The sequence below is a fragment of the Canis aureus genome, chromosome 17 (assembly GCF_053574225.1).
Source record: "Canis aureus isolate CA01 chromosome 17, VMU_Caureus_v.1.0, whole genome shotgun sequence".
Classification (NCBI taxonomy): Eukaryota; Metazoa; Chordata; class Mammalia; order Carnivora; family Canidae; genus Canis; species Canis aureus.
Window position 1 is genome coordinate 61,008,808 of NC_135627.1, and position 22,109 is coordinate 61,030,916.

Consider the following 22,109-nt stretch of genomic DNA (forward strand, 5'->3'; position numbering starts at 1 on the left):
GGGAAAATTAAAATCTACTTTGGAGGTAGCGCATGCAGATAGGGCTCGTTCATGGTTTGGACAAGAGCTGGGAGGAGAAGAGAAGAATCAAGGATGACGCTTAGGAACTGAGTTCTAAACCACCGTGTGACTGATGCAGTGGATTTACAGATCTCTTCCGGGATGTTCGGAACACCTACTGAACAGGTAAGTGACGGAGTGGAGCAGCAGTACATAAAGGGGTTTGGAGGTCAGCAGTGGATAGGAGGAGAGTCAGGAGCCTAAGAATAGTACCTGATTCCACACAGTGGTAGCTGAATAATGACTCCCCCCCCCAATATGTCCATGTCCCAATCGCTCGAATCCTACAGCATCTATTGTGCATGAAGACACTTAAAATCTCTTTTGTAGGTCTCACGTGACACCCATGGTAGGTATTACTATTTTCCACTTAAGGGATGCGGAACCTGAGGCTCGGAGAAGTGGAATGCCTCGTTCCAGGTCCCCAAACCGGGAAACACTGGTCTCCCTTTCAAGCGCCTCGCAGAACTTCCGCAGAGATGGGCCGCGGTAGCGAGACAGGTGCTTTGCAGCATGCTGCCTCTGGACACGCGCTTCCAGGAGGCCCGGCCCTGGCGGGGCTGTTGGGACCCCCAGAGCCTGGTCCCACAGGTCGGGGAGGGTCATCGTGCAAGGAGCCCTGGCGCCAGGCACCCAGCACTCCGCAGTGACCTCGGTAACGCTCCCCCTTGTCCCTGCAGCAAGCTGCAAAGGCTGGACCCGGGATGGGAGCCGCGGCAGGTCGGGGGCGCGGGCCCCGGGGAGCCACAGTGACCCCGCACCGCTAAGGTCATTGAAGGAAACCGCACGGATCACAGCGCAGACGGCGTCTCAACGCCCTCGAAGACGCCTGCGCGAGGGATTCTCTCCGGTCTCCATCTCCGGGCTGCACAGTCGCAGGCAGCGGCCTGAGCCCAGCGGGTAGGGACCGCCTGCCGGCTCGGCCCGGCCGCCAGGTGGGCGATAGGTCGTTCCAGGCGAAGGGCGAGGAGGCCCCGGAGAACTACAACTCCCAGGAGCCCTCGGGCTGGCCCCGGTGCACGCTGGGAGCAGCCCGTGCCCGCAGCCGCGGCCCGCGGCTCTTAGAGGCCGCTCGCGACAGCTAAGCAGCGCGCATGCCCGGTCACGTCCCACCGCGTTCCGCCTTCCTGCCTGAGGGCGGCTGCTTTCCGGCCTCGCCCTGGCGCGCTCTCCCCGCCCCGCGTCCGCCCCCTTGGCGGGGACTCCGGAGGGGGCGGGGCACGTGGCAAGCGCGTTCCCGGGGGTGTTTGCCGCGCGCTCCCGGGACAGCAAAAGGGCGGGGACTGAGCCCCTGACGTGGAAGGTGACGAGTCGCGGAGCCCGCAGGTAACGGACAGCGCATGCGTCCCGGGGGCGGGCCTGACGGCGACGGGGCCGCGGGGGGCGGGGCTAGCGGGCCGGCGCACGCGCGTGGGGCCCCCCCGCCCCGCCCCGCCTCCTGCCCCGGGTTTCCGCTCCTCCCCCACCGCTCTTCCGGAAGAGCAGCCGCCCTCGCGCCCACCGGCGGCCGCCCCCGCGGCAGGCCCCGCCCCTCCCGGCCCCGCCCCTCCCGCAGGCCCCGCCCCCGGCCCCGCCCCCCGCCGGCGGTGGCGCCGGCTCGCAGCCGGGTCGCGGCGGTCTCGGTGCCCCGAGCCGGGGGCGCGGAGTCGGTCCCGGGGCGCGGCCCCCGTCAGCCCGAGTCGCCGTCTCCGCCCGTGCCCGCCCCGTCGCCCCGGCCCGGCCCCGCGGAGCGCCGCGTCCCCCGATGGCGGCGGAGGTGCAGCCGCAGCCGCTGACCCGCAAGCCCATCCTGCTGCAGCGGGTCGAGGGGTCCCAGGAGGTGGTGAACATGGCGGTGCTCGTGCCCAAGGAGGAGGGCGTCATCAGCGTGTCGGAGGACAGGTGCGCCGCCGCCCTGCACGCGGGGAGGCTCGACGGCCCGGCGGCCCCGGGGTCTGCGTGCGGGCCGGGCCTGCGGCGGGGCGGGGCGGGGCGGGGCGGGGCGGGGGAGCGGGGCCCGGAGCGCGGAGCCCGGAGCGCGGAGCCCGGAGCCCGGAGCGCGGAGCGCGGAGCCCGGAGCGGGGCCCTGGACCCGGGGCGGCCCTGCGGGGGGCGGGGGGCGGGGGGCCCCTGCAGGTGCGCGCCGGAGGCTGCTCGCGCCCGGAGCGCCGCGGTGCCCCGGTTGCCGCCCGCGCAGGCCCGCGCCGCCCCCCGCGCGGACCCCACCGCCCCCCGCCCCCCGCTCCCCTGCGCATCTCACAGCGAATTCGGCGAATACTGCAAGCTGTGCGGAGTGTGACTCCCGGAAGGAGAGGCGCCTTGTCTTCTTTGCTCTCCTCCTCCGGTCTCTTGGAGGGGAAGCACCAGAACTTGCGAGGGACCACTGCTGCAGACAGCTCGGAGTTCCTTCCCTTTGCTCGCTTCCTTTCTTTTTTTTTTTTGCTTAATTTTACTTAATTTGCAGAAGTGAAGCGGGTTGTTCTGCCTTTCCTACGTTCCCTTTGTTTTTCAGCCAGTAGTAGCATTTGCGCTTTAACGGAATTCATTTAATATGCAGAAATTAAGCTGATGACAGCAGATTTCCACGGGACTGATGCTTGAATATAGTGCTCACGGCGTTTATCTGGAACTGTTGTTTCAGTGGTACCCACTAACGTTCTGAAAAATGCAGCAGCGTCGAGGTATAGGACTTGGGGCTTTTACTTAAAACAGGAGGTAGGTTTTCTTAATGTCAGTTTTTTTTTTTTTTAAAGACTTTTTTTTTAATTTATGATAGTCACAGAGAGAGAGAGAGGCAGAGACATAGGCAGAGACAGAAGCAGGCTCCATGCACCGGGAGCCCGACGTGGGATTCGATCCCGGGTCTCCAGGATCGCGCCCTGGGCCAAAGGCAGGCGCCAAACCTCTGCGCCACCCAGGGATCCCTTAATGTCAGTTCTTTATGCTGAGCTAGAGAGATTTTTTCTCTGTGACTGGTACACTTGCAGGCAGGGGGAAAGCAGTAACGTGTTCGTTTCTGTCCTTATAGTCATTTCCCCAGTGTATGCACTTTGCATACATACATACCTACATCGAAAAAATTTGCCTGCTAGGTGTATTCATATGATAGGTTCTTCAGTGCCACTGGGATGAGTATATCAGGCACATGTGCTTGTCTGCATCCTACTCCCTACAAATGGCCAGAAGGTGCTGGATTCATTTCCTAAATCCAGTAGGGAAAATTGTAAAATTGTAAACATAGGCCAATGCTCCCTCCCCCCCAACAACGAACAGAAAAAATATGTTGCAGAAATGGAGAACATGGATTAAAAACCTTTTGAAATTCTCAAAGAAGTTTATGAGTGTTTAATTTTTTGATAGAGGCAAAATTCCATTTAGGGGATTGCTTCTGAACCTAGAAATGTTTTGTTACAGAATTGTTTCTAAAGGGATATATTGGTGTCAGTTTCCCCGTCTATAACTGTAGGAAACCGCTTAACCTACCTGCTGTAGGAAATTCATAAATAAGTTTGTTGACTCAAGTAAAAGAAGGAGAAAGGTAGTTAAACTTAAGGTCCTTTAACATTAGTTTTGAAATTTTTTGCTTTTGTTGATAGTTTGAGAGTAGAGGTAAGTTTTTAGGATTTCTCTCTTTTTTTTTTTTTTTTTTTTTGTTTTCTTTTTAGAGTTCAGAGGGATCTTAGCGGGTATTTGCTCTAATGGCTTCATTTTATGGATTCGAAAATTTAGGCCAGAGAATTTACCTGCCCAAATTCAGGTAGCAGGTGGTGAAGCCAGGCCTGGCTCGAGTCTCCTGATTCCCATTTTAGTGTGTTTCCCTAGAAGGAAACAGCTTTAGTGAGATGCATTTCAAGGTGTTTGGAAAAGCAGAAGTAGCATGTCTTTTTAAAAAAATATTTTATTTATTTATTCATGAGAGACACAGAGACAGAGAGTGGCAGAGACACAGGCAGAGGGAGAAGCAGGCTCCATGCAGGGAGCCCGAATGCAGAACTTGATATCAGGACCCCAGGGTCACGCCCTGGGCTGAAGGCAGTGCTAAACCACTGAGCCACCCAGGTGTCCCAGGTGTCTGAAAGAAACTGGAAGATAAATTTCATTTGTTTATAGGACAAAAGAAATGTGATGTGTAGCTATATAGTAGCCAGATTTTCACTTTTCTAGTTTATGATGTAAATAATAGGAATTATCAAATTACTGTTAAATAAGGCCCACCCGTAAGACAAGAATTATTCTTTACATAGATTTTATCAGTACTCAGATTGACAAATCTGTGTTTCCATACTCACAGGTGACAATAACTTTGTTATTTAGAGTAGTTTTGGTGATGGTTTCCATTAAAAGAGAATTGATCTGTATTCTTTTCAGAATCACTGTCGATTCCATTTGACATAATGCTAAAGATATGAAGATAGAATATTGATTTTCATCAAAACCTACAAAGCCATTTCCATTAACCACTTCAGCTAGAAACTAATAGTTTTCATTCCTGAACTCTAAGGTTAAATCACAAAGAATGTCCTATCCCAAATGGCAGTGTCCCGGAAATTCTTTGGAACCTGGTTTCCCTTTTTGACCTCTGACTCCAGGTAGCCTTTATCTAACCTTTGAAAACCCTTAACATTTTCTATTTTAAGTAGTATTATAGTTACTTATGGTCCATTCATCCTCTCCATAATTTCCCTAAGGTGCTACATGTGGCGTACTCCTTGTAGCATCTTTAGGGCCTGTAGCAAAGTGTCTGACACATGGGGGCCCCCCAAACATTTGTTGTATCAGTGACCCATATATTTCTGTTGTTGTTCCTAAAAGCACAGCATCTTAACTATCGTAGGCATTTAGTTGGTATTTGTTGATTGGCTTTTATGACAACCTATTAAAGCCGTGTGTGGACAGACGTGCACTTGTGGGAGGAGGACTGGACTGGGTGGTCTTCAGGATGTCTTAAAACTTAGAAAGTCCATGCATTGCTTCATTCATTTCACCAACACACATTTAAGTTTCTGTTGTGTTCTGAGCACTTGTGCGTACCACATTGGTGAAATGGCAAGACCCTTTTAAGATACAATGTGGTGAGGGAGAAGTTTTAGAAGATAGTAAGACGAAACCACAACCTCTGAGATTTAGTATTGAAAAGAGAATTTGGGGGGTGGGGCCCTGGATGGCTCAGGGTTTGAGTGTCTGCCCTCGGCTCAGGGCGTAATCCCGGGGTCCCCAAAGGGAGCCTGCTCCTCCCTCTGCCTGGGTCTCTGTGTCTCTCATGAATAAATACATACAATTTTTAAAAAACAAAGAAAAGAGGATTTGGGGATAGGGAAGAGATTTTGGGATAGGGATGTGGCCGGATTCCACAGACCTTACTGCCCCTTACATTTTCTCTTCTTTCTGAGGATTCTTTCACTTGGATTACCATTTTCATCCTACTGCTGCTGTCGGTAGTGGGTTGATAATATTCTAAACTTCAGGCCAAAGAGTCAGTAAAAAGCCTCCCCCTCATTTCATCTTAGCACAGTTAGGACAGCTTGGAGCTTTCCTGGATTTGGGGGAAGGACCTGTGAGGGGCCCTAAGAAATAGAAACACAGTCTGAGGGGAGAGGTTAGATTCCTGGTGCTGTCAAATGACAGAACTTGTTCTCAGAACTCCCCATTTCCATTTCCGGGTCTGTCTTTGCTTCCCACAGAGCTGGCTTCTGTCGGGGGGGGGGGGGGGGCACACCCCCTTTGGTACTGTGGGTCCCTCGTGTCCCTGCCGCCTTCTGGACTGTCTTTTCTGAGTGGAAGCCATTTGGTGCTTAGGACCTTTGTACAGACATCTCAGCCAGATTTGGGTTAACACTGATATCTAGTCTAGCTTCCCGGGGACCCTTGATCGGGGCTACCCCTTCTGCGTGACGAAGGCCAGGAGAGACCTCTCTCCAGGTGGGACTCAACCCCATGTTTAGGTTTATGTGTTCTTTGTGTCCTGTTTGAACACAAATCAACAATCTGGGCATTCATGCAGACGGTTTTGGGGACTCTAGGTAGTTACTATTGGGCCGCTAGAGGAAGTCGTTCTTTTACTAGGAGTCTGTACCTTTGCAGTGGGTAACGGGGGTCTGTTTTTATCTCAGTGTAAGGAGATGCACTGAAGACAGGTGCAAACAGCATTCTCTGGGGTTCCTGAAGAATCTCAGCTCACGGCGCTTAGGGAAAAGCAGCGCTCCTACAGATGGGTCTTGCAGGATGAGTAGGAGTTCATGTGAAAAGGGGAGGGTTAAAGAAAGCTTTGTAGGTGGAGGCAGGGAAAAGAAAACTCATTCACCGAGAAGCCCTAGAATGGACTGGTTAAGAGTATAGATTCAGGAGCCAGTCAGCTTGAATTCGGAACTCAGCTCTGAGTGATTTGAGAAATCTGGAAAAGTGTCTCCAGAGGAGTGACCGCGGCGAGTGAAACTTTCCAAAAATTCTGGGCACAAGAATTTGCAATTCTTTTCTGGGTAAAAAGATCCAAGGCTATGGTCGTGGGTGTTGGGGGTGGGTGGGAGGGCACTGTTGGGGATGAGGGTAATGGGGAAGGGAGTGTAGGGGAGCAGCTACCTTATATTCTCATTTTATTCAGGGCCAGTTTATGCATCGGGCTATTAGCAGTGTTCCCTGTAATCCCCTGGGGCAGACAGCCCCCCCCCCCCCCCAAGGTAAAAGAGTCAGATTTTTATCTCAAGATGAAGGGATCTGGTCCCTGGTGCCTAGCACCAGGCGGTGTACTTGTTCTTGGAAGGAGTAGAGCGGTGGATCAGCCAAGGGTTTGGAATGAAAAGGGCCTGAGGTGGTGATTGCGGAGATAAAGCAAAGACCTTTGGACTGAGTGACCGAAACCAGCAGCTTGCTCAGCCAGGACGGCGGGCCGGCTGGGGTTGGGGCTGGGAGGGCGAAGGGGTGGGGTTCTGTTTTTGTTTTTAATCTCTAAGGCTGGTCTTTTCCTTTTCCTTTTTCTTTCTTTCTTTCTTTCTTTCTTTCTTTCTTTCTTTCTTTCTTTCTTTCTTTCTTTCTCTTTCTTTCTTTCTTTCTTTCTCTTTCTTTCTTTCTTTCTTTCTTTCTTTCTTTCTTTCTTTCTTTCTTTCTTTCTTTCTTTCAAAATTCTAAACCACTTGGTTCTAAGTGGTCATGACTACTTGACTATTTCTTGAGCAGATATGTTAAAATTTCATTTTGTTTTATAAATCCTCATGCTGTTGGTGGATTCACCATTGGTTCTTATTGTGAAATTGCAGTATCTCAGTTCTCTGTTTGAAACCATTGTTTCGGGATCCCGGGGTGGCTGAGTGGTTTGGCGCCTGCCTTCTGCCCAGGGCGTGGTCCTAGAGTCCCGGGATCCAGTCCCTGGATCCTGTCCCGGGTGGGGCTTTCTACATGGGGCCTGTTTCTCCCTCTGCTTCAGTCTCTCTCTCTCTGTGTCTTTCATGAATAAATAAATAAAATCTTAAAAAAAAAAAAAAAAGAGACCATTGTTTCACTAATACTTAGACCTTGGCTCAATTCAGCTGAGTTCCTGGTAGTTTTTATGCACCACGTAATTCATAACACTTGCATCCAAAAAATATGCTTGAAAATGCAAATCAGAGGTTTCCCACAGTGCAAGCATAGTTCTGAAAGTTGAATTCTTAAGAGTGATGATATGAGGTTGGTAAAGTGGACAGAATTAGAAGCCATCTAAAAGAATTTGTGCGTGTCCGGTCTCTACTTAATGGCATAAAATTAATAAACTTTTAGCTCTGCACTTGAGACTCATTGCTTGGTGGTAATAATTGCTGGTTTCAAGGTCCCAAAATGGGAATTTACCCCATGTGATGGTTGAAAATTAGACCTTTAAGCTGAACTCAGAGCATGAGGCAGTCTTTATGCCAGCAAATCTGTCCGGAAACAGGCTACCTCTATGTCTCTAAAGGTCAGAATACAGATTGACTTTTTAAGAAAGGATCACTAAGGGAAAGCTTGTTTAAGGAGGCTTACTGGAGGAGGCTTAGCTCCCAGTGACCCCAGAGCTCCTGATAGTTCTGAATTTTCCACTTAATGTATGCACTTAAACCAGATTCTGTCCAGGACCTCGAAGATCTTAATCAGGGCACATTCACCTGGATATCGCAGGACAATGGAAAATTCTGACCCTCCGAAAATGATTGATTCTTGGATTGTGAAATCCTGGCCAGTAATCTTAGACCTCATGTGTTAACCAAACTTTGAAAAAGAAAAATAGGTAAAAATCATAGGATGTTAGTAGCTAGACAAGGCTTTAGAGAGCTGATCTTTTCCAAGCAAACCAAATCAAACTTGTTAAAAAGGAAATACTGCTTTTCCTTGTAGAGCATCTTTCCCTGTCTGTGTTTTCACGTTGAATTTGGCTTTGAGAGAGAAACATTTTCTATTTGTCGTTGAGAATCATCTTGAGGTCATTAAAAAGTTAACAGTTTTGGGGAAATTAAAACAGTGTCATTTAGAAATCAATAAATTGCGATTTAAGATTATTTCAAGTGGTGATCAGTTGGTATCTGTAACAATAACTTAGATTGTATACGACATATACTTACCTGAAAACAAAGTGGCCATCAAGCCAAGCTTTTCTTCTCTACAGAATCAGAATAGAAGGAATTCAAAAGGAGATAAAACTTGTTTATTTTTATTTCAATAGATCTTGAAGGAGATGCCACAATTAACTTAAAAAGTTTCTTAACACAGAAAAAATAACTGCTCCTGCAACTTTAAGCAGTCTCATTACTTTTTTTTTTTTTTTTTTTTAAGGGTAGTGGGCCTCCTCATCCAAACACTGCATTTAGTCATTAGTAAATCATCCAAACATTGCATTTAGTCATTAGTAAAAATTGAGGCGCTCTTGGGTGGCTCAGTTGGTTAAGTGTCTCTTTTATTTCCTTTTTTAAAGATTTTGTTTATTTATTTCTGAGAGACACAGAGAGAGGCAGAGACACAGGCAGAGGGAGAAGCAGGCTCCCTCTGATGTGGGACTTGATCCCAGGACCCCGGGGTCACGGCCTGAGCCCGAGGCAGACGCTCAATCCCTGAACCACCCAGGTGTCCCAAGCCTCTGACTTGATCTCAGCTCAGGTCTTGATCTCAGGGTCGTGAGTTCAAGCTCCACTCTGGGCATGGAGCCTATTAAAAAAAAAATAATGAAAAATGAATTCAGGGGTGTAAGAAACTAGCAAATGAGACCAAAGAAGAAAAGAGATCCCCTGCCAGGTGCTGGCAGGGTGGGCTGCTCTGTGCCGCTCTGTGCCCCGGCCTCCGGGGCTCTGCGGGAGGGCTGGGCCTGGGAACCTGAGCCGGGCTGCCGGGGCCGGGCCTTCCTCGGTTCTCCCTGCAGCCAGGGCCACGGGGCGCTCACCCACTGTCAGTCCGGGGTGCCTGGACGGCGGGGCGGGGTGAGTGTCTGCAGGCCGGGGAGGGCGGCCGTGTCCCCCCTGAAGGGTCAGGCGCCGCCCCGCCACCTGGGGCCTGCAGGCTCCCGCTGCTGGGTGGGCCCAGGGTCTGGTGGGTGGGCCTGGGGTCCGGTGGGTGGGCCCGGGGTCCGGTGGCTGACGGCTGAGCGGCCCGGCTGCGGACTGCCCCGGGGTCTGCAGCACGGTCATGGGCAGCGCAGACCCGCAGTCCCGCACACGCGTGTACAGACCCGGCCGGCGCGGGCCTCCGTGTGACCTGTGGCCTCCGCCGTGGACCCGCCCGTGACCGTTCACGGGACCCCGCGAACCAGCGCACCCGACCTTGCTGCAGGCACGGGGGGTGCCCGAGGTTGGTCCCCGTGAGAGGAGGCCTTTGTTCTCCGGAAGCTGCCGGGAGGAGTCTAACAACCCCCCCCCCCCACCATGGGCAGGAGGTGTCTAACCGCCCCCTGGTTGCTGGATGGAGCTAACTGCCCCCCACGTCCCACCCTGCTGGCAGTAGGTGTCCAACTGCCCCCCAGGCCCCTGGCAGTAGATGTCTAACTGCCCCTGCCCCCCCCCAGGCCAGCGCCCACCTGGTTGCAGGAGGCCCCCCGGCAGGGCCCACAGCGCCCAGCTTCCTGGCCACACTCACCTGTTGGCAGCCCGGAGCCCAGGACCCAGGACACATCCTCGTCCAGACGCCAGAGCTCAGCTCCCCGCCTCCCTGCCCTGCACCTTCCTGCTCAGTTGCTCTCCTTAGCTTCTCACCTTTAATGTGAAGCTACTTGGGGATTCGACGCTTTTTCCATTTGTTGTTACGTTCTTAAACTTTTTATTTTAAGTGACCTCTAAACCCAACGTGGGGCTCGAACTCACAACCCCGAGATCAAGAGTTGCATCCTCAGGGAGCCCAGGGGTCTCTGTGGCTGAGTGTCTGCCTCGGGCTCACGCCGTGCCCCCGGGTCCCAGATCGAGTCCCCGTCAGGTCCCACACGGAGCCTGCTTCCCCCCTGCCTGGGTCTCCACCTCTCTCTCTGGGTCTCTCCCCAGTAAAGAGTTGACACTCTGCGGACTAAGCCAGATGGTCACCCTTGCTGTTATATCTTTTATCTTTTCCTCAATTTCTGAGGATTAATTTGTATTTTAAATAACTATAATAATTCCTCTGGAGTCTGTTTACATTTTAAATAAAGGTAATATAACCATAATAAAAAATAATCACTCACAAACCTCATAGCACCGTGACTGCTAATGTTTTATATGTATTTACTTCTAGAAGTTTTGCTAATGCAGCTTTCAAAAATATGGCTGTAATCACATACTTTTATTATTTTTGCCCCCACTTAAAATCATGCCACCATCCACCTAGTCCTTAGCCATCGTTTTAAATGGTTGTATCTTTTTCTTTTCCTTCGGTTTGCCCTCATATTTAAGTGACGCTTATACTGTATGTGCTTGGCCCTTCGTGAGCAAGGCACCCTGCTCTCAGGGTACTGATAATCCGTTAGGATGAAAAGTGTTAGGCAGACAGCTGTTTCTTCTCCCAGATTTTTGGATTATTTCTTTAGAAGAAATTAGAAGGTAACCATAGTGCCTTCCAAAATGTTTGTGCCACTTTATAATATTAATTTGCAATATTAGAATATTAGTTTTGCCACTACTGATCAGCTATGGATATTCTCATTTTAAAATTCCTGATAACTTACTTGATAGTCTTTTCTGTGAGAGTGGGATTACTCCGTCACTTTGCTCTGCAAACAGCCACCTCCCAGACATGCCACCTGACGGCCGGGGGTGGAGAGACGTGTGTGCTTGCTGGCCACCGCGTTCCCCTTTACAGGCTTTTTCCTCTTTCCGTGGGCTGTGTTATCCTGAAACAGTGTGTCCATCATCCCCACTGGTTTCTTGGGCCTTGCTTCCTTGGTGTTTATATGTTTTGGTTGGTGGAAAAAAAATTTTTAAATATTTTATATATTTATTATTTTACAGAGAGAGAGACAGACAGTGAGGGAGGAGCAGACTGGGAGGGAGAGGGAGAGAGAATCTCAAGCCGACTCTGTACTGAGCACAGAGCCTGACATGGGGCTTGATCCCATGACCCTGAGATCATGATCCGAGCCAAGTCTGATGCCCAACCGACTGAGCCCCCGAGGGGCCCCCTGAATATTTTGTATTTTACTTGTTTACTTGTTATTTTTCATTTTGTGAATTGTCTGCTCCTGCCCTTTGTCCGTTTCTCCCCTGATGGCTCCTGGCTCCTCTGCACGGCTCTCATGGGCGTCCTCCACAGACGGGTGTGGACCTTAGCCTGAGTCTGTTGTTTATCCAGGTAGTTGCCTTACCCTCTCTGTGTTTTTTACACAGAAGACATTTCCTTTTAATTGAACCATCTGTCCTCTGTTTTAGTGAACTTCCTTCTATCATTCTAATCTTGGGAAGTACTTTTCTTAACCCAGGGAGTCATTGCATATGCGTCTTTTGTGTTTATCCTGATTACATAATTTGGTGAAAAAGTAACTTCTTGACTTGTTTGGAATGTATTTCGTTGGATGGTATAAATTGAGGAATGTAAAGGATTTTTCTGAAATTTGCTATTGATTATTTCAACATCATTTATTGAATGGTCCTTCTACTTCCTTTTGTATATCTTTGTGAAACTACCTTTATCACAAAATTAAGTTATCATCATCAACAGGGCCTACTATGGGCTTCTTTTGATACTAGTTCTACACTTGGAGTTACTGTAGCTAATGAGTTGTTCTTGACGGCTTCCTGTGATGTGTCTGCGGTAGGTAGTACGTCTCTGGGACTGGTCGGTGAGCGAATAAGACGGCATCACTGGGCTCCAGATGCTTGGCTCTTTCCCAAGACATCCCAGACGTCTTGGATTTCAGAGTTTCAGTATCCACATCTGTACGTTGGGCATAATGAGTCCTCCTGGAGTTTTTGGGAGGTTTACATGAGCTGACATTCCTGCAGCACTTGGCTTTGTACTGGGAGCTTAGATGGTGCGGAATAAAGGAGAGTTGTGTTTTTTATGATACCACCATGCCTCTAAGTAGGGAGAATTTTCCCGTTGCTATGGTTCCATTAAGGCTTGACTATTTTAAGTCACCCTGGATACACAAAGGCAGGGCTATTGAATATGTGTTTGTGTGCGTTCATATAGTTCTGAGCCCTTGTTTCTCTTTTCTAGATATGGAAGGGTAATGTTACTCTGATTTTTTTTTTTATTGCCACTTCCCAAACTTGCGCCCCGAAAGCCAGTAGTCAGGAGATACATGTGGCTGCTGGCTGCGTGCTCCTTCATAGGCTGCTTACTCTGTCCGTTTGTCAATGTCCTGAAATGGTGTGTCCATTGTCCCCACGGGTCTCTTGGAGGTTAAGGGCTGCAGCTTCCATGTATTCCATGGGGAACAATTGAGGTAGGGATGTAAGTCTAACTGAGCTGTTCTCAGTTGGAAGCCTGGTCATTAGAAGCCCACAACTGATGGGTTGAGTTCACCCTCAGGCGGATGTTGATCCTATGCAATGTTTCTGGAAGTTTGAATTGATAGCCAAGTTTAAAAATCTGGATTTCACATAAAAGTCCAGATTGCTGTCTTCTCTTGACACACTGGGGAGTTGTAGCTGTGCCAAGCCTCGAATTCCCCTCTATTTCCCCTCTACGGGCTCCTTGCTCTGCCCACTTCTGCTAAGGTCGTCTGGGCAAGGCCATGAGCGGGACGCCCATGTGAGGAAACTGCGTATGAGATGCAGCTTTCTATCTTCCTCTAAATCTAAAAGGCAGTGCTTCCCTTTTGTGAAGCCAGCAGTTTGAGGTTTTTGGGTATTTGGAAGAAGAAGTAGAAGAAATGGGAAGATATCCAGAAAGCCCATATTTTTAAAAAATTAGGTGGGGATGGAAGGAGAAAGCATGTATGCTAAATATTAAGACAGATTTTATAAGGGATCCTGATGTTATACACGGTAAATATATAAAATAAAGGCAGATATTGGTAAATTAGGCAGGGCATTTATCCCTCCCTACCCCCTCTCTGGAGGCTTTGTGGCAATGTTGGGCCTGGGGCTCAAGTCAGGGAAAGTTGGATTTGACCCTTAGTGCTGCCACTGCCAGTGGTGTGATGACCTTCGCAGCTATAAACAGGAATTAAAAGAATACTTGCCCTGTGGGATTATTCTGAGGGTTCAGCGATGCAGTGCTCTGAAGTCTTAGGGTTCTGCGTGCCTTCATTCAGGCTGCTTTTCTAATTCTTCAATAACTGTCTTGTCCCTCCAACTTTTCCTTGTCCCTTCTCTTTCAGTCAATCCTTCTTTCCCTCTAGTTTTCTCCCAACTCTTTCCTTAGATGCCAGTGCTTCTGGAAAGAGGGCTCAACATCATGACACTAGTTCTGGGGCACTCTTTGATCCTCTTCTGAAATTGATTTTTTATTGTTTTGCATAATGTATGTGAAAACATTTCATATACTGGCAGGCCCTATACAGATGTTAAGGACTGTGGCCATAAATAGAAAATGTGAACGTATACTTTTTTAAAAAAGATTTATTTTTATTTGAGAGAGGGAGAGTGCGCGTGCATATGGGTAAGCAGAGAAAGGGATGGGGAGGAGGGCGGGGAGAGAGAGTAAGAAAGAGAGAGAGGGAGAGAATCCCAACGGGGAACCTGACCTGGGACTCTATCTCACTACCCTGAGATCATGATCTGAGCCGAATCCAAGAGTTAGTCACTTAACCAAAGGAGCCACCCAAGTGCCCCAGATGTATACTTTTTTGAATTTAGAGAGTTTTGTGTTTTCTTTATTTTCATTTTTAAAGTAGATAGATGTAATACTTTTAAATTCTAGTGTAAAAAACTTCTAAAATTTACATTGTTACCTGTTATTTTGTAGATCTGGGTTAATATTTTTCTGGAGTCAGTTACCTTCAGTAGAAGAGAGGCTTTCCATGCCGGCGGAATTACAATAATCTGTTTTAGTGCTCGCTGGCATTTCTGGCCCTTGGAAAATACTAGCTGTCTGATATGTTAGAGATTGATTTTCTTGTTACCAGGATGAACCTATATTGACACATCACTATCATCCAGAGTCCATAGTTTACCTAGGATTCTCTCTTTGTGTTGTATAGTCTGTGGACAACTGTATGATGATGACGTATCCGTCATTACAATACCAAGCAGAGTATTTTCACTGCCCTGAATATACTCTGTGCTTGCCTGTTGGCCTTGTCTCCCTCCTACCCCCAAGCCCATAGTTGTGCTTTTTCCAGATTGACTTCTTTCATTTAGTAATACGTGTCTAAGTTTCCTCCGTGTCTTTTCGTGTCTTGATGGCTCATTCCTTAGCACTGATAATAGTCCATCGTCTAGAGGCAGCACAGCTTATCCATCCACCTTCTAAGGGACCACTTGGTTGCTTCCAGGCTTTGCCAATTATCAGTACAGCTGCTGTAAACATCCCTGTGCAGGTTTTTGTGTGGACATGTTTTCAGCCTCTTTGGGTGAATACCAGGGAGTGCAGTTGGTGCTGACACACACAAGCATGTTTAGTTTTGTGAGAAACTGTCTTCCAGGGTGGCTGTACCATTTTGCGTTCCCTCCGGCAGTAGATGAGAGTACCTAGCGCTCCACAAATCCTTACCAGCATTTGGTGGTGTTAGTGTCCTGGATGTTGGCCATTCTGATAGGCTTGTAGTGATAGCGCATTATTTTCATTTGCATTTCCCTGATAACATGAGGTGGGGTATCTTTTCATGTTTATTGACTTTCTGTTGCTCTTTGGTGAGGTGTCATGGTCTTTGGCCTGTTTTTTTTTTTTTTTTATCGGATGCTTTGTTCTCTTATTGTTGAGTTTTAAGAGTTCTTTTCTATTTTGGATAATAGTCCTTTTTGATGTGTCTTTTGTAAATATTTTCTCCCAGTCTGTGGCTTATCTTCTAATTCTCTTGATATTGTCTTTCACTGAGTAGAAATTTTAGGTTTAAAGAAGTACAGCTGATCAATTATCTCTATCATGGATCATGTCTTTGGCCTTGTACCTAACAAGATGATCACCGTATCCAAGGTCATCTGATTTTTTTTTTTTTAATTTCATCTTTTAGGAGTTTGTAGTGTAAGTTCCTGACATTTTGACTGGAGGCGTTCCTTTCCAAAGGCGTCCATCTTGAGTAAACATGTTGCCGGTTGTCTGACACAACTGCTCGTTAGACAACCAGATAAGGAACTAGGCCATTCCCACGCATGAAGGTCCTTCTTTCAGAAAGCCCCAGGTAACCCAGATAAGTGACCGCTTGAGAGATCCCACTTCTCTCTTTCTGTGCCCTGATTCTGCTCTCATGTTTTAACTTAGCTCATAAAGAGTGAACTCATGAAACCCTAGACACCACCTTTGGACCGTAGTGACTGAAGGCAGAACCTTGGGTCCCTTCTCTCACTCGTTCCCTACCTGCGACCGCCCTCTGTGGCCCTCTGGAGTGCTATGTACCACCCACAGTCTGAGTAATGAATCTTGTTCCTCAAAGTTCCCTAATGGTTTCTTGCTGAAATGTGTTTTACAGTTGTAATGAGAACCCAAGAGGTGACCCAGCCATAAGTAGGGGCTATAGCGGGGGAAGTGTCTGTGGAGCTCACGGTGAGTGATGTGTGTGCCGCAGGCATTCGGGGCGCTACCATCCGTGGGCTCCGGACTGTCAGAACAGAGTTTTATAGTTTTGCATTTTATATTTAGGTCTGTGATCCATTTAATTTTTGTAAAGGCTATAAAGTCTCTCTAGATTGATTCTTTCGCATGTGGATGCCAGTCTTATAAGCACCATTTGTTGAAGAGACTGTCTTTGCTCATTGTATTGCCTTTACCCTTTGTCAAAGATCATCTATGATATTTATGGGGCTTCTGGTCTGGGGTTCTCTATTTCGTTCCGTTGATCTTTTTGTCTGTTCTTTCACCCATACCACACTGTGTCTTCATTACTGTAGCTTTATAGTAAGTCCTGAAGTCTGGTAGCATTAATCCTCTAACTTTGTTTTTGTCTTTCAATGCTGTTTTGGCTATTCTAGGTCTTTTGCTTTTCCTTACAAACTTTAGAATGAATTTGCTAATATCCATAAAACAATTTGTTTGGATTTTCATTGGGATTACATTGAAAATACACATAAATTAGGAAGAACTGATGACATCTTGACAATATTGAGTCTTCCTATCCATGAACATGGAATATCTTTTCATTTATTTATTCTTTGATCTCATTCATTCATCAGAATTTTGTAGTTCTCCTCATATAGATCTTGTACATGTTTTGCTAGATTTATATCTAAGTATTTCATTTTTGGGAGTACTAGTATAAATGTCACTGTGTTTTTAAGATTCCACTTGTTCGTTGCTGATATATAATAAAGCATTGGACTTTTGTGTATTAACCTTGTGTCCTGCTACCTTGCTATGCTACTCTATGCTTTAATGACAGAATTATTAAATGAATCTTTAAAGTTTACATACATCTAGACGTATATATCAGGATCAGTATTGAACTCAGAAGATCCATACACACTCTTAAGTTGTTATTTGTTAATAAGTAAACAAAAGGGGACGCTTGGGTGGCTCAATGGTTGGGTGCCTGCCTTCGGCTCTGGTCGTGATTCTGGAATCTGGGATCAAGTCCTGCATTGGGTTCCCTGTGGGGAGCCTACTTCTCCCTCTGCCTGTGTCTCTGCCCCCCCTTTCTCTCTCATGAATAAATAAATAAATCTTTAAAAAAAAAGTGAACAAAAGGTTAATTTCTTTTTATTATTATTATTATTATTATTATTATTATTATTATTATTATTATTTTAAAGAGACAGGGGTGGGTAGGGGCAGAGGGAGAAGGAGAAAGAATCTCAAGGAGGCTCCACACTATCACAGAGCCTGACTCCGGGGCTCCATCTCATGACCCTGAGATCATGACCTAAGCTGAAGTCAAGAGTCCGATGCTTAACCTACTGAACCACCCAGGTGCCCCCAATAGGTTATTTCTTGAGATCACTCTGAGTTGCTTCCAGTGGTCCATTGGAACTAGGATGGAACCAGGATGGTCCTTTTATATCTCTGATTATAACTGACATTTTAATATTTTGGCATAGGCCCTTGTTGATATCTTACCACTAAATAATTACTGGGAAATTCCACTCTTGAGCCTGAAGGACTGCACTTGAACTTAAAAAACTTGAAGCATTGGACAGTTTTTATATAGCACAGTATTAAGTTTGTCCTTTTGGTATGCTATCATATTCAGTATTTTCAGGGCCCAGTGCTGCTGATTTCTACTTTTCAAAACTTTTAACCTTGAAAATTGGTTTCTTTGTTGCTTTTCTTGCTGAGTAGTCCATGCCCATATTATGTAGAAAAGTGAGGGTAAAGCTGGTGACGAATCCTGGATGGATTTGCATAGATTGGGATCAGAATGGTGAAACATAGGGACTTCTGGATGGCTTCAGTGACTGAGCCTCTGCCTTAAGCCCAGGGCAGGATCCTGGAGTCCCCGGATGAATCCCACGTCGGGCTCCCTGCGGGGAGCCTACTTCTCCCTCTGCCTGTGTCTCTGCCTCTCTCTCTGTGTCTCTCATGAATAAATAAAATCTTTACAACAACAACAACAAAATGGTGAAACATTTAGTTATTTGAAATGTATTTTAGCTGAGGGATTGCCACAATTTGAGAATTAAACATAGTATAAAAAACCCAAGTTTTCTTAAGGTTAAAAAAATAAAGGTTGCTGATTTGGTAGTTCATTTCCTTTGGGTACTAATTAATCCATACCGTAACTGAAGTTCTGAATATTTGAATGAAAAATAGCAGGTAAAAATAGCTGGATACTAGTAGTTATGATTAAAAAAAATATTTAAACTTGTTTTTAAGGTGATAGTATGTGTGTATGTGAAACTCAGGCTATACTGAGAAAAGTTAAGCTCTTTCCCACGTAATGGGTTTTATGATTTTGTGAAAAGAAAACTGAGAGGATTTGCACGTGCTCTGTCTGATATGTGCCCTGATAGGCCCTCTGGGCATTTCTGCTTTCACAGCTGGAAACTTCTCCTGTAGAACTACTCTGGGGATTAACAATGCTGGCCTGGTCCCCGCCTCCTCGCCTCCTCTCCTCACCTGATAACTGCAGTCCCTCAGCACACTCTTCATGTATTTATTAAAACACCTCCTTACATGCATTACAATTATTTATCTTCCTATTTATTTATCTTCTGCTCTGGGATCCGCAGCTCTGTGTTTTTCAAGGCCTCTGGCTCAGAACCTAGAATGCAGTGGGCACAGTGGGAGGCGTAGAGGTTTGTGCCATGTGGTCACAGAGAGGAGGAATCTGTGAGCCAGTTGTCGTCTGGGGGTAGGTGATGGCACAGCTCGCGTGTGGGCTTCTGTGGTGCAGTGAACAGGAGCCCGCCCTGGAACTTCCAGGCGGAAGGCCCCGTTCCCTACAGCCCTCCTCCCCTCCAGCTTCCTACCCTGCAGCCTCCCACCCTGCAGCCTCCTGCAGCCCCCTACCCTGCAGCCCCCTACCCTGCAGCCTCCTGCAGCCTCTGAGCACCAAGCGTCTGGGTGCTGGGAGGAGCTAGGGGCTGGGGCAGGCCAAGGCCGGGAGCTCTCCCGTTGTGGCACTGCTCCGGGTCCGCCCTCCGTCTCCCTGGCTCACCGGCCTTCTCCTTCTGACGTCACCCCGTGGCCCCTGGGCTGCACCTGCTCTGAATGTTCCATGCGGGTGAGCAGGGACGGGAGACCATGTGGCTGCGGTGCTGGCTCTGCTGTTCCTCGGGTGGCCTGCTGCTTTCCTCAGGATCTTCGTCACTCTGGGTTTGTTTTGTTTTTTTTTTTTTTTTTGAAATCTACTCCTAGAGTACTTGGCACCATCTCCTCATTGCTTCACGTGCTGACTTGACACGTTGACTATTTTCTTGTAGTGAATACAAGGTGGAGAATGGGTAGGTATTTCACTATGAATGTTTTTTGAGCAAAAGGCATTATTATATGACAAATTTTAGCACTAGTGAGTAGACCCCATATGGTAACCATATTTTCTAAACTCCAAAATACATGGCTAAAGAAAAGGTTTTTTTCATTTCCTGATGGATGTACTTATATATATGTTTCATTATATTTTTAACAAACTGAAATTTGAAAAATGACATTAAGCGCATACAGGCACAGTATGTATTCCATTCCAGGAAGAAGGCTGGAAGCCTCAAGAATATTAATCGTAGTTAGTGACAGTTGACATTCATTGAGTATATACCCTGTGCCAGGCACGGTGTTAAGCCCTTTATGTGCCTTTTCTTATTTAATCCTCGAGATGAGTTTATGAAGCCAGCATTTTACTCTCATTTGAAAGATTAGGGAACAGATGCAGGCAGGAGGAGGCGGGGTGAGGGTGTGCTCCCTGGGTCGTCGGACTCCACGGCCTTCCCGTCCAGCCTCGCTGTGCACCTCCACCTCTCCGGCCTCTGGAGGGGTGGAAGGACCAGCCTCCGTGTGCCTATCACAGAAGGCACATTTGTTTTTGTTTTTGTTTTTATCACATTTGGTTTTTCAGAAGCTAGCAAATCAACTAACTGGTTAACAAATTAGGATACACATTAAGTAGAAAGAGAGTAGGCATCATTTCACATCCGTATGATACCCTTCTTCACCTGCTCCAAGTGCTGGTATCACAGAATTGTAGATGTGAAATAGATCACGCAATTAAAAACTGGGCAAAGGACCAAAAAGAGTGAAATCTTGCCATTTGCAACAACGTGGATGGAGCTAGAGTATGTTATGCTAACGTAAAATAAGTCAGTCAGAGAAAGACAAATACCATATGATTTTACTCACGTGTGGAATTTAAGAAACAAAACAGATGAACGTGGGGAAGTAATAAAAGAGGCAAACCGTAAGAGACTCTTAACTACGTAGCAGAGATAAGGCTGTGGGGGCAGGTGTGTAGGGCTAAATGGGGGATGGCCAGTGGGAGGGCACTTATGTGTAAGTGATGAATCACCAGATACTACACCTGAGACCAACATCACACTGTATGTTACCTACCTAGAGTTTAAATAAAAACTTGAAAAAACTTGGACAAAGGACCTGAGAAGACATTTTTCATAAGAAGATACGTGAATGGCTCACAGATAGATGAGAAGTTGCTCGACATCGCTAATCACCAGGGAAACGCTAATCAGAACTGTACTGAGGGCGGCCCGGGGGGCTCGGCGGTTTAGCGCTGCCTTCAGCCCACGGCGTGACCCCGGATCCCGGGATCGAGTCCCGCGTTGGGCTCCCTGCAGGGAGCCTGCTTCTCCCTCTGTCTGTGTCTCTGCCTCTCTCTCTCTCTCTCTTTCTCTCTGTGTCTATCATAAATAAGTAAATATATACATCTTTAAAAAAAAAAAAAAAAGACTAAGTAACGAGTGCCGGCCAGGATGTGGAGAAAAGGAAACCCTGATGCGCTGTGGGTGGGAGTGTGAACTGCAGCAGCCTCTGTGGAAGACTGTGGAGGTTCCTCGGAAAGTTAAAAATAGAGCTGCCATATAATTCGGCCATTCCTCTTCTGGGAACATATCCAAAGGAAACAAAGACACTATGTTGGGGGACAAGGGTGGCTCAGTCGGTGAGGCGTCTGCCTTTGGCTCAGGTCATGATCTCAGGGTCTTGGGATCGAGTCCTGCTTCTGGCTCTGCTCAGCGGGGAGCCCGCTTCTCCCCCTCCCTCTGCCTGCCAGTCTCCTTGCTTGTGCTCTTTCAAGTAAATAAATAAAAATCTTTTAAAAACCCCCACTTTGTTGAAGAGATATCTGCAGCTCCATGTTCATTGCGACGTTATTTACAGGAGCCAAGATACGGAACCAACCAGTGTTTGCCAGTGGATGAATAGACGAGGAAGTTGTTTGTGTGTAATAGAATATTACTCAGCCATAAAAAAGAGGGAAATCTACTGTTCACGACAACATGGATAGACTTTGAAGGCATCGTCTAAGTGAAATAAGTTGGCAGAAATATGATCTCACTTACATGTGGAATCCAGAAAAAAATAACCAAACTCATAGAAAATGAGGTCAAGTTTGTGGTTATCAGAGGCAGGCTGTAGGGAGAGGGAGAATTGGAGGAAGATGGTCCAAAGGTCCAAACTTGCAGTTAGAGGACAGGTAAGCCCTAGGGGTGTGATGAGGTACAACACAATGACTAACGCTGCCATGTGCTATATTTGAAGGTTGTTATGAGAAGAAATCCTAAGTTCTCTTCCATGGAAAAAGAGAATTCCTTTTTTTTTTTTTTTTTTTTGTATCTGTGTAAGATGATGGATGTTAACCGATCGTGTAGTCAAGTCAGGATTTAAAAAAAAAAGGATGTATTGACCTAAAACAAAATTATAGGTATGACTTGGAGCTCCGTCAGAAAGGGCTGTGCATTTATTGGTGAACAGCAGGGCGTTTGAATGAGGAAGGCCTTTTAGGCTGCATGGGGCCTCTATCAGTCAGCCTACCAAGTCCAGGCTTACGTTCCTCCTACAACAAAACATCCCGAGGTTGGTGGTCCTCATCTCTTCTTGTGCAGCCGTCTCCAGCAGACTGTCCTCCCTGGAGTTGCCTCACTGTTCCAGATGGCTCTTAGGCTTTCAGCTTCGCATCTGGTCGTCAGACTGAT

The 22,109-nt window shown here is 47.2% G+C and overlaps 1 protein-coding gene across 2 annotated transcripts in view; it reads left to right on the forward strand.

The window, feature by feature from the left end:
• The first annotated feature begins 1,205 nt into the window (after positions 1-1,205).
• Positions 1,206-22,109, forward strand: part of WDFY2 (WD repeat and FYVE domain containing 2) — a 169,316-nt gene continuing 148,412 nt past the window's right edge. The window contains exon 1 of one of the 2 annotated variants that reach the window (XM_077855843.1): positions 1,206-1,386. Coding sequence is in view for 1 of the 2 variants with exons in the window: in XM_077855841.1 (XP_077711967.1) it covers positions 1,805-1,941 (137 nt within the window). In the remaining variant the exon portion in view is untranslated. Of the gene's footprint in view, positions 1,387-1,719; positions 1,942-22,109 lie in introns of those variants that run through there. The other variant, XM_077855841.1, reaches the window with a different exon arrangement.